We start from the raw sequence: 12577 nt of genomic DNA, 5'->3' as shown, positions 1-12577 counted from the left end.
CCAAAGCCTCGCCCAGAGCCCTTCACCCAGGGGCACAGCTCCACAGGGCGAGGTCAGGCCCCTGCTAAAGGATTTTATGATTTTTTTTTCCCCCAGCATATCCCTTCACCTCATCAGAAGTTTCCATACGTTGGGAACAAACTTCTGCAGGAGCCTTCCCCGTGGAGCAGCGCGGGGCAGCCCCTGCCGGGAGCAGCTGCTTGGTCCTGAGCCATAAATAAAGGCCAGGCTGGAAAAGCTCCATGGGTTTGGGGTGTTATTTTTCACAGAAGTCGAGCTGGTGATGTCTGTCACCCCCTGTGCCTGCTGTCCTTCCAGCAGCCTCTCCCCACATCCCCCAGTGCCTGCCCTGACAGGGCTGATCCCCTTTACACACTTGGGGTGCCCTGACAGATGGAAGGATTTAATCCTGGAGAGGTTTGATTAAAGGTGCCCATCCCTGGACAAAGTTTCTTCTCACAACACCCCCAGATTCCCCAAAAGAGGGCAGGACTCTGTGGTTTTTGGAGGCCCCATGGAGAGGGGTGGCAGTGGGGCTCTGTTATTCCCCCCAGGGTGACCCCCAGGTGACATTTCCTTCGTGCCTGGCTCGCTTCTGTGGGACATTTCTCGGTCAGCAACAGAGAACGGCCTGGGCTCTATTTATATCCCACCCTGGAGCTGGGTAAAAATAAAAATAACGCCGGCGTGTTTGGCAGCCTGAAGGCTCTACTGTAAATCCTCCCTGTCCGAGAGAAATCCCGCTCGGAGGAGCCGCTGGGAAAGGAGGTGCTGGGGAAGCCCAGGGGCATCCGTGAGGCTGGACCCGAGTGCAGGAGGAAAGGGATGGGGTGAACCTATGGAGCAGCAGCTGGCAGCGTCCCTGTGTCCCAAAAAGCCGCCTGGGAAGCAGAGCAGGAGTGTCAGATTGCTCTTGAACCAGGATTAAAGGCCACTGGCGCTGCTGTATTTTTAGCTTTGTGATCATCCTCTGAAAAAAAAAAAAAAAAATCCCTCATTGTGGCCGGTGGGATGGGAGAGGAGTTGGGAGATGCCCCAAGCTCGGTCCTACCGCTCTTTATAGCCCGGGGGAGGTCACAGTGACCCCTGCAGCGCTGTCACCTCGTGGGGACTGCGGATCCATCCATCCATCCATCCATCCATCCCTCCATCCCTCCATCCATCCCTCCATCCATCCATCCCTCCATCCCTCCATCCCTCCATCCATCCATCCATCCATCCATCCATCCATCCATCCATCCATCCATCCATCCCTCCATCCATCCATCCATCCCTCCATCCATCCATCCATCCATCCATCCCTCCCTCCCTCCCTCCCTCCCTCCCTCCATCCATCCATCCATCCATCCATCCATCCATCCCTCCCTCCCTCCATCCCTCCATCCATCCATCCATCCATCCATCCATCCATCCCTCCCTCCCTCCCTCCCTCCATCCCTCCATCCCTCCATCCATCCATCCATCCATCCATCCATCCATCCATCCATCCATCCATCCATCCATCCATCCATCCATCCATCCATCCATCCATCCCGCAGAGCCGCTGCCGGAGCCCGCCGCTGCTGCCGCCTGTGTCAGCTTTACCTGCCGGGCTATTAATAGTCCCACTCAGCTGGCCCGGCTCTAATTGCGGGCTAATTAAGAGCCGGGATGGGGCTGTCCCTCATCCCGATCCGCAGCTGGTCCCTCCCCGCCCGGGGTGCGGGAGCCGCCGGGTCCCGCTCCTGCCCAGCCCCGGGGGTCATTCCATGCGATCCCGGCACTTCTGCACCTCCATCCCAAGGGCCCGATAGAGATTTGGAGGCTCTTCCCAAAGCCACTGCTCAAGGACAGCCTGGACTTGTCCCTCTTGCTGTCACTCGGATGCTCGTGGTGGGAAATACTGAGCAGGATGCTTTTTCCTGGCGGGATTTTCCTTGCAGGACTCTCAGCCTTTCCTGCAGGATTTTCCCTGCAGGACTCTCAGCCTTTCCTGCAGGATTTTCCCTGCAGGACTCTCAGCTTTTCCTGCAGGATTTTCCTTGCAGGACTCTCAGCTTTTCCTGCAGGATTTTCCCTGCAGGACTCTCAGCTTTTCCTGCAGGATTTTCCCTGCAGGACTCTCAGCTTTTCCTGCAGGATTTTCCCTGCAGGACTCTCAGCTTTTCCTGCAGGATTTTCCCTGCAGGACTCGTGGCTGGGCTGGTGAGGAGCCACGCACAGAGCTGGGATGGAGAACAGGAAACATTCCCACATCTGCCGGTCCCCTCCCCATCCCAAGGGATTCCCTCTGCCCACACCACACGGGGTTAAAACCTTCGGTCTTTTCCAATGGGGCTGTAGGAACAACGCACAGAATAAAGCAAAAACCTGGACCAGCAGCTTTAGTACTTGAAAATTTTATTTTCTCAAATGAGCACCAACACATATTGTAAATATGACAAACAATACGCCTCCCTCTAATACTGAAGAACTATATACAATGTACAAATACATGAAAAGGTGAAAACCAATTATTTGAAAACAAACAATTGCATTTATGACTGAAGCAAATGACCTGAAAGAATATGCAAAAAAAAAAAAAATTAAAATAAGATCAAAGAAATAAAAATATACACAATTTGTAAACACAAGAGCATCCATAGACAGGCTGGTATTGGAAATATTGTCCTTAGTTTTGTCAGTGGGGAAAGCATTCCCATTTCCTTAGGAAGAACAAAACAAAGGATACACACAGTTGTAACGATGAGAACAGCTTATCTGTGGTTGTACCTTACACAATGCCATTCTGCTTGCATTTAAATACGTTGATTTTTAATTTTTTTTTTTTTTTTTTCTGAATTCAAGATGATTTCATTTCCCCTCTTCTGCTTGCTCTTTTTCACCAGGATTTCTGCAGAAAAGCTCTGTCTAACCTGATTGTTTCTGAGCACTGAGGCCTCTCCCGTGGTGGGAAGAGCTCCTTCCCACTGAGCTGAGCTGGGTGTTTGGTATCCCCTCTTCATCCCAAAACTTCACGTGGAAGCTCCTCCCAAAGCAGGGAAGTGCAGGGAAATAAATGCATGATTCACACACTCACGGAGCAGTCAGAAAAACGCATACAGAGGAAATTCTCACTTGATCATCACGAGAACAGCGGGGTTTATTCCACACGGTTGGTTTTGTTGCTGTGTGGTTTGAAGTCGTGTGCACCAAACCCAGAGGATTAAAGAGCCTGCAACAGTTCTGGAACAGCTCCTTGCTCAGCAAAACACAGTCCAGTGGTTTGTGCTGTTGGTCCACTTTGGGATAAACAAGAGACCAAATGAAATAAAAACAAAGGAGGGTGAGAAGGGGGGAGATTAAAGACAGAAAGGAGAACAAAATAAATGAAATTTACTGCCAAGAGAGGTAAACTTTTACTCTAATTTGTTACGTAGCAGCCTGGTTAAAAAAAAAATAAATGAAACAACAACAACAACAACAACAAAAAAAACTCCCCTCAAAAGTAAAACCAAGATCCAAAGATTTGTGGTTTAGGTTAAAATCAACATTGGGCTCAAAACTCCATCCTCCATCCCTGCTGCCCCCGATCTACTTCACTCCAGCCAATCCTGGTGCAAGGGAAAATTCCAGGCCTGGATTCCACAAACCAGGGAAAAGTGGGAGCCCCACTGGGCTCGGGGGGATTCCTCTGGGAGCAGGGGGGATCTGGGCTCCAGGGAAAGCCAGAGGGGAACTGCAGCTCTCCTGAGTCCTGCAGCCCCTCCCAGCCCAAATATCCCCCCTGGGGGCTGCTGTCCCCCTCCTGCCACATCCACAGGAAACACGGATCCACTTCAGAGGACAACATAAATTATGATTTTTTTTTTTGTTTCCCTTTAAACATATTTTCCAACGAATACAGAAGGAAACGGGATCATCATCAACAACGACGACAACAAAAAAAGTGCTCTCAGGGAGGGGCTCTGAGAAAACAGCACCAAATATATTATTTCTTTAAAAAAAATTAAATATTATTTACAAAAGTATAGTTCACAAGATAACGTCTGGGGGTTATTTTTTTTCTGCTTTGTATATATTATCATCTGAATATTTCTTACGAGGGTCAGGATTTCACACCAGACAATCCACCAGAGCAAAAACAATTTAAAACTTACTCAAGTCTGAGCTTAGGGGTAGAGGGGGGGATGTAAACTCTCAAGGGTGCTCACAGCTGCCCAGACACGAGGCTGGACACCAAAAAAAGGAGGAAAACTCGCTGCTGTCCGTGTTTTCCTGAGGATGCTGCCCATGGGAAGCAGCAGCACGAGCTCAGGAAGCAGCTTCCATGGGCCACATCTCCATTTCTCCTGGGAAAAGGCCCCACCTGGCTCAGCTCAGCAGGGAAGTTCTTTGGTTATCTCTGAGTGTGTCACTCTGTGTCACCAGCACAGATCCCAAATTCCTGCCAGCCCCTGGCTCCCAGGGGGAATCAGCAGCCAAATGAAGCTGTTCCTGCTCGCTGGACACACGCAGGAGCTGCACAAGCACAGTTCTCCTCTCCCACCTGGGCAGGACACCACAGCCACACACACTGGGCTCCATCAGGGCTCAGGGCCTGGCTCTCAGCAAGAGACTGACAGGACAAAACCAATTAAAAGCAGATTAAGACCTTGCCCTATTCAAGCTTGGACTGGTTGCCATTAGAAGCCCAACACCTGTGAGCAGTAAAAACCAGCCAGGTCCGATGGGGCATTGTCCTTTTTTGTCCCAAATGAATGGATAAAACCATTTCCACCTGGCAGCTCTCTGGAGCTGGTATTTCTCAGAGCAGTTCTCTGCACAGCCCTGCCTTTTCTTTTGCTTTTTGATCAGCAGTCACTCCAAATGCCAACATCAAACCATGAGCCTTGTGTGCTCTTCTCAACCTCATAGGATTTGGGATGATCCCTTACCTCTCCCAGCTCCTTTAAAGGCTCTGTGGAGACTAAAGAGCTCTTTGAAGAACATGAATTACTTCCCACTAGTGAAAACCCAATAAATTGCCATGGATCCTCAATGAAAGGACAGGGAAATGGCACCAGGTCAGTGCCAGAGTCCACGAGACAGCAGGTGCTGTGGAATTTTTGATTTTTACTGGATTTGTCACTGAGGGAATGTGGCTGACAGAAGCAGAGACAATCCAAAACAAAAGCTGAAGCAATTGTTACACAGCCAGAGCAGAAGGGTGAGGGCAGAAGCCACCTCTGGACAGGTTAGTCACAAATTCCAACCCTGCAGGAGCCCGGCCAACTCCACCTCATTTCTCCAAGGTTGTCAAGAACAGAGCTTTGAGAGAAAAAAAAAGAACAACCTTTGCTTCATCAGGTTTGGCTTTCAGCACAAGGATCCAACCCTGAATTCCACCCTGATCCTTAAGGAGAATCTCTGTTCCCATTCCCTGCCAACTGAACATCAAATGACTTTTCCACAGCCCCCTGGAATCTCTCAGGGGTGGGGGCCAGTGACAACAGATTACAGCTCCAAAGCTTCTGTTTCATAAGGAGTCACCACCCCCTGCACAACACTCTTTCCTTCTGGATTAAGGAAGATTTCCCCCCATGGATTAACCTACTTGCAAGAATTCTGCCAACAAAAAGAAAAATTCACTCAGGGGGAGAGAAAAAGAACTCAGCTCAACAGTCCTGGGTTATGCACCAGATAATGGCTGGGCTGCTGCAGAGCAAACTCCTCATTTTATTTTGGCCTAACACAGCTCCCCTGCCACACACAACTCCCCTTCCCCACCACCCCCCTCGGGAAGGTGCTCAGGAATCACCAGGGAAAAATTAAAATGGGAAGGACTCCTTGTCCCTTGCAGTTTTGACACCCACATCCACCCCTCAAGGCATAGATCATTCCAGGGGTGGTGGGAAGATGTTTGATTTCTTTTTTTCTTTCCCATTCTCCCCGTGCCTGCAACGGGCTTCTGGGAATGGGAAAAGGGGGGTGTGATTTGGGGAGGATACCTCAGGGCTTGAAATATCCCCTGTGCAACACAACCGCCAGAACTCGGCTCCCCCCTCACCCCATTTCTGTGCCAGGCTCCCCCCATGGAGCCTGGCATTCAAGGAAAAGGTTCTGTAACAACATTTTCCTCCTTGCACTTGTGAAAGATTGGGAAAACACCGCCAAGGGTGCTTGGGGAGGCCAGGAAATCCAGGGGTGCCCTCTGTCACTGTTTGTCCCCATCCTCCTCTGTGGAATCTCCCCCTCCTTGCCTCGCACGTGCCTTTTTCCACCCTGCCACATCTTCCAGGCTGCAGCTCCAGCCTCCTCGTGCCTGGGGTGGTTTTCTCTGCTCTCTGCAGGGCTCACGAGTCAGGCTTTGGTTTCTCCAGCCGTGCTCCGCTGGGACCTTCGGCCTCCCTACCCTGGAGCACAGAGGAGAGGCAGGGAATCCCTCCAGCCTCCAGGTCCTGCCCCCTCCAACAACGAGCTCATAAACAGCAAACAAAACACAGACTGTGGGGGGAACTGGTTCTGCCTCGGGCTCAGCTGGCTCGGGCTGAGGCTCCGCCGATGGATTCGGGATTTGGAGAGGAAACGCAGCCGTGAGGTAATTTCTGTCCTTTTAGACAAGGAGATATTCCTCTGTCCTTCTCAGACAAGCAGGTGTTTCTCTATCCATTTAGACAAGGAGATGTTTCTCTATCCATTTAGACAAGTAGGCATTTCTCTGTCCATTTAGACAAGGAGATGGTTTCAAGCCTTGCTTAGCCAGGACTGAAAGGAGAAGCACAGCATCACCCTCCGATGGTTCCCACGCGGGCCCCGCTCCCCCACCCCTCTCCCACCTTCTGCCCAAACCTTGGGGTGTTCCTCCCACACCTGGGAGGTGCCAGGAGAGCCCAGGTCAGGCTGGATCCAGCACTGGGCACGTGGAATGGCTGTCGGGCATTCGGTGCATTCTCTGAGCCAACGCCAGAACAGAGAGAGAAGCAGCCAGGGTCAACTCACAAACAGATACAAAGCGAAGAGACAGAGAGACAGAAATTTAGAGGCCAGTCACCAATAAAGATGGAGAAGGGTGTGAAGATGCTCCCGGGTTGCAGAGCCTCTAAATGCATGGAACCAAGCGTTCAGTCACTCTCTCACTCTCGGGTACAATGTTCGGTTGGATGGCATCGCTCGCACGCTGCTGGGGCTGGGCTCCCCTCCACCCCTCAATCCCAGCCGTTGTCCTTGATCATGTGAGCTAGTTCAATGATGTATTTGCCTTCTTTATACTTCTGGCTGCTTTCAAAAGCGTGTTCCTGAAATGAAAGCAGGAGCAGGAGTCAGGAGGAGGAGGTGTCTGGGTGGGAATGGGGTGATGGAGCAGCTCTGGGAATGCTGGAGCGAGTCTGAGCCTTGCCCATGGAGACAAAGTCAACTGCAGGTCTTCCTGCTGGCTCTCAGGAAAATTGGGAGGGAAAAAATCTTAAATCCTGCTCCTGGAATCCTAAATCTTGCTCCTGGAATCCTCCTTCAGGAATCCCAAATCCTCCTTCAGGAATCTTAAATCCTGCTGGTGGAATCCCAAATCCTCCTTCAGGAATCCCAAATCCTCCTTCAGGAATCTTAAATCCTGCTCCTGGAATCCCAAATCCTGCTCCTGGAATCCCAAATCCTGTTTCTGGAACCTCAAATCATGCTACTGGAATCCCAAATCCTGTTTCTGGAATCCCCACTCCTGCTTCAGGAATCCTAAATCCTCCTTCAGGAATCTTAAATCCTGCTCCTGGAATCCTAAATCTTGCTCCTGGAATCCCAACTCCTGCTCCTGGAATCCCAAATCCTGCTCCTGGAATCCCAAATCCTGTTTCTGGAACCTCAAATCATGCTACTGGAATCCCAAATCCTGTTTCTGGAATCCCCACTCCTGCTTCAGGAATCCTAAATCCTCCTTCAGGAATCTTAAATCCTGCTCCTGGAATCCTAAATCTTGCTCCTGGAATCCCAACTCCTGCTCCTGGAATCCCAAATCCTGTTTCTGGAACCTCAAATCTTGCTACTGGAATCCCAAATCCTGTTTCTGGAATCCCAAATCCTCCTTCAGGAATCCTAAATCCTCCTTCAGGAATCTTAAATCCTGCTCCTGGAATCCCAAATCCTGCTTCAGAAATCTTAAATTCTGCTTCTAGAATGCCAAACATCGAGTCTAGAACCCAAAACACTGCTTCTATAATATGAAATCCTGTTTCTGGGAATCATAAATCCTGCTTACAAAATTGCAAATCCTGCTTCTAGAATATCAAAGCCTGCCTCTAGAATATTAAAGCCTGCTCCTGAAACCTTAAATTATGCTTCAAGAATACAAAATTCTGCTTCTACAAGGATAATATTGAGTCTAAAACCCCAATTCATGCCCACAGAAACTTAATTAAACATTGAGTCTAGAACCTGAAATCCTGCTTACAGAATATCAAATCCTGCTTCTGGAATCCTCAATCCTGCTTCTAAAATCTTAAATCATGCTTCACAAATCTTAAATTCTGCTTCTAGCTGCCTTGACTTGCTGGGAAAAAGGAATTATCAGCATGGCACGTGCAGATTTCTGTAAGACAATGGCAACTGCTCCTAAGGGCAGGATTTAGGGATCATTGGTGGTAAAATGCAGCCCTCTCCAAGGTGGTTGGGGGATTTATTCAAGTTTGTTAGGAATGAAGTGGTTCTCTCATTGGGAATGGGATGGATTTAATGTGGAAATGGAGTCCCAGGAGAAGATCCCACTCTAAACAGATCTGTGGCCTGCATCCCAAATATCCCAGAGCTTCTGCATGGATTCCTGCCCCAGCCATTTCTGATGCTTTCCTTTTTACAGCTTTTCACCTGACTTAGTGAAGAGCATTTCTGTCCAGAGGCCACGGATACAAAACAGGATTTGTTCAGACACTGGTGAAAATGGTTGGACAAAATGGTGCGGGCCTCCAGAAGCAGAAATTACAATATAACATTAGATTTTATTGGAAGGTAATTGAATTTTTGAAGAGTAAACAGATAAACTCGTGTTCAACAGCATATCCAGTGGGAAGGACACAGGATTAATGGAGCATTCTGATAACATCTACCAGAATAATGGAAAAAATACAGTGTGAACCACAGGACTGCAGCTATCCTCATTTATGTTAAATGTCAATGAGGGGCACCCACCAAAACCAGGTGTAAATTTTTAGTTTAAAAAAAAACAAACCTACATTAAAGCTCATTCTCTAAATGCAACACACACAAGGCAGGAGGAAAACAGATGGTTACAGATGAAAACCTGAATTTTGGGCTCCCAAAATGATCTTTCCACCCCCCTCAGCTGAAGCAAAGCTGCCCAGGGGCAAAGCCAGGGACACAAATACTCACATATTTCCAGCCCAGCGTGGTTTTGCAGTTTTCACAGTAAATATCTGCCACGGCGTGCAGTCCTGTTAATAACACCCGCTCCTCTGCAGGGCCACAGCCCACGTTCACTCTGGGACAAAGCACAGATGCTCCCCATTAGTGCCCTTCCACATCAAGATGCTCCAAAAAAGCTGACAATTATTCCATTGCAGTGTTTGAAAACATGAGCAGGAGGTCCTGAGTTTCCCAGCTGTGCCCAGAACAAAGCTCTCTCGCAGAATGAAAAGGTAAAATGGGATTTTTATTCAACTAAAAAACTCGAATTGAATGAAAGCTTTGAGCAGGAGATTAATAACACTCTAGTCACTTGTGCTAATTAGGCATTTGAGAAAGATTTTCATTCTCAAATTGATAAAATGGTACTTTTACTTTCCCAAATGGAAAATTGAAAAATGTGACTGAAATCAGCAGCTCTGCTGAAAGACCAGCAGCGACCTCCCCAAAACTATTTCCAGTCACTGGGAAAATTATACTTAGTTTTTATGAAGTGGATATTTAGATATCATCTATCCCCACATTTACAAAACTCTGGCTCCTTGGTCCCTCTACATCCTGGGAGAGGAGAATGACTCAGCCATTAGCTCTGATTTCTCAACCCGATGACGAAAAAAATCACCTTTTCCTTGCTGCTTATCTGAAACCCTTACACGACTCCAATATGAATCAGGGGCTATTTCTGCCTCTTTCTCCACCATTTTCAGGAAGCTCCCAACTCCCAGGCAGAAGTTTTCTGAAGGAAATTGTTTTTTTTTTCTCCTTTTTCAGGAGGTTTTGTTAAATCCCCCCCAAGGGAGGCGGCGCGCGCAGGGTACTCACACGGAGTTGAAGAGGTATGCTCGTCCTTGGCTGCCCTGGAAGGACTGCAAGGCAAGAAAATAAAGCTCAGCTGGCTGCTTGAGAGGAAAAAGACAACTGTTCTCCAGCTCCAACACCTGGGGACACACCTGGAATTCCCAGTGTTTCCATACATGCCCAACGAGAGCTGAGTTTTCTCTCCCGTGCCCCAGCAAATCTCTTTTCACCCTTTTGGTGTTCATGAACTTCACAGCACTTCTCAGCCTCACCTGAAGGCTGCCAGAAATTGGTTTGAATCTCTTTTCAAACTGCACCTGCACAGGAATTCTCCTGGGGAATTGCACAGTGCTGAGGGATTGGGATTTGTGGGCACACAAGCACAGCTCCGGGCATTCCACAGAAGCCTCCAGCTGTGTGCAAACCTCACACCCCCACGGGGAGATGCTCAGGACTGGGGCTGAACCCAGCAGGAGATGGAGATGGACACGGACAGGAGAACCACAGAGCAGCCAAACCAGCCCCAAATGAAGCACATCCTCTGTGCCCACATCTCCTCTGGAGCTGAGGGAAAGGCAGAGCCCTGGAGGGATCAGGGCAGTGCCAGCCTGGCAGGACACTGCAGGCACGCCCGGGGTGCCAGGGCTGTGGCATCACCCCCTGGCAGTGCCTGCCTGACGGGCACCAAGTGCCACCTGCAGTTTTAATGTGCTCTGACACGCTGAATTAAACATTTGCTGCTTGTGAACCTGCCTGGAAGACAGGTTACCTTGTGGGACACCTCAGGGAATGTCTGCACTGAGGGGCAGGGCCTGGGGAAGTAAAAAAAAACAGCTTTTCTGGACCATTTATTGCTTTACTTTGCACCTCACCAGGAACCTTGGAATGCTTAGTGGTTTTCTTAAAACCTCAGCTGATGATTTCAGACCAAAAACCCTTAAAAGGGGAGACAGAATTTTGAGGGAAAAGAGAAATATCCATGTTTTACCTCCAGGCCCTCTAACAATGGTCATTTATTTGATTAAGAGCGACCCCACATCACATAAAACAATCTCTGGGAGTCCCTGCCCTCCTTGGCTTGTCCCCTTCCATCACCTACCCAACTCCTGCCTCGTGGAGAGGCAGCCAAAGCCCTGACAGCTTCCTTGGGAAGATCCCCAATTGCAAAAGGATCCTTTCCATGGAGCAGAGGCACCTCAGAGGGCAAAAATGCCACGGGGCACCCAGGCAGGGAGCCACAGCCAGCAGTGCCAGCTGCCTGTGAGGTCTGCATGGCAGCAAGGGCCCTGCCAGCCATAAAATCCCTGCCTGGCACACGATTCCCTGCCTCCTGGAGGGATAACTGATCTTCAGAGGAATCTGAAGGCCAATATTAGTTGCCACCCAGGGCACAGAAGAGCCACTGTGGATGCAGAGAGGATGCCTGAGGCACTGTGATATCTCTTTGACTCAGCCAAAAGCAGTGCCCTGAGGAATGCCTCTTTTCCTGGGGAGGAATTAAATAGGACACATGGCTCGAGCATGTTTGTGTAATTGCATTTATTAGAGGAGCTTCTTTTAATCCCTCTGCAGCACTGGAGCTCTGTGCTCCTGCTGCTGCCAAACACCCCTGCACCACCCCAGCGAGCTGGGGGCAGAGTGGGAAGCCAGAGGATGGTTCCCTGCTCAGAAAGGAGGCTCCAAGCCAGCCCTGAGCAGGAGGGCACTGCCTGTCCCTGCTGCAGGACTGGGATGCCATGGGAAGGGCTCAGGGATGAAGCACAAAGTCCCACAGCAACGTGTGTGCCACCAGAGAAAAATGCAAGCAGATGAAGCTTTCTCACCATCCACTCTTTCCCACTAAATACTCCTCCAAAAACACCAAAGTGACTGAGTTTGCCAATAACAGCAACTGCGGGAGCAGGGTTTTTATTGGTACAGAAATAGGAATTTCTGTTCCTGCTGTACAAAGGTCTGTCTTTAATAAACAACAAACCCAGTCCCATCAGCTGTGCTGGGGCTCAGTGGACATTGCTCCACTCCCAGAGACAGCAGCATCCTCCCAGAGGTGCCTACCCTTCCTCCCAGCTCAATCCTGTGCTTGAGGGTCTCTAAGGGTGGTCATTGGAAAAAAAAAAAAAATCACATTATTCATCCCCTGCCCAAGCAGAATTTTCAACAAACCACTGCTCAGCTTTCAGTGCTGCCTCAATAGTCATTCTCCAGCCAGCAAAGAATTTGGCAAAACTGTAAGAAGAAGGGAGAGAAGTCTGGTAACCACAAATTCCCCACAAATGCCCTCTGCAAGATTAAGCTGGCTGCATCTTTATAAAGGTGGCACAGGCAGCTTTTATCTGGGTGTTGTATCCTGAGCATTTCCTGGAGATGTTCCTGCTCTTCTGGCACACCAGAAAAATTGCCATATGCTGTAATGGGAACTACAAAATCAGAA

General features: G+C 49.3%; 1 protein-coding gene across 2 annotated transcripts in view; it reads right to left on the bottom strand.

The window, feature by feature from the left end:
• Nucleotides 1-2362: 2362 nt before the first annotated feature.
• YPEL2 (yippee like 2) overlaps nucleotides 2363-12577 on the bottom strand; it is a 33087-nt gene continuing 22872 nt past the window's right edge. Inside the window, exons 2-5 of one of the 2 annotated variants that reach the window (XR_002464899.2) lie at nucleotides 10171-10214; nucleotides 9316-9424; nucleotides 6811-7235; nucleotides 2363-6705 (exon numbers count right to left, since the gene is read on the bottom strand). Coding sequence is in view for 1 of the 2 variants with exons in the window: in XM_021524890.2 (XP_021380565.1) it covers nucleotides 7146-7235; nucleotides 9316-9424; nucleotides 10171-10214 (243 nt within the window). In the remaining variant the exon portion in view is untranslated. Of the gene's footprint in view, nucleotides 7236-9315; nucleotides 9425-10170; nucleotides 10215-12577 lie in introns of both variants that reach the window. The other variant, XM_021524890.2, reaches the window with a different exon arrangement.

Source organism: Lonchura striata, chromosome 20 (assembly GCF_046129695.1).
Source record: "Lonchura striata isolate bLonStr1 chromosome 20, bLonStr1.mat, whole genome shotgun sequence".
NCBI classification, from domain to species: Eukaryota; Metazoa; Chordata; class Aves; order Passeriformes; family Estrildidae; genus Lonchura; species Lonchura striata.
This window is presented reverse-complemented; position numbering and strand designations above follow the sequence as displayed.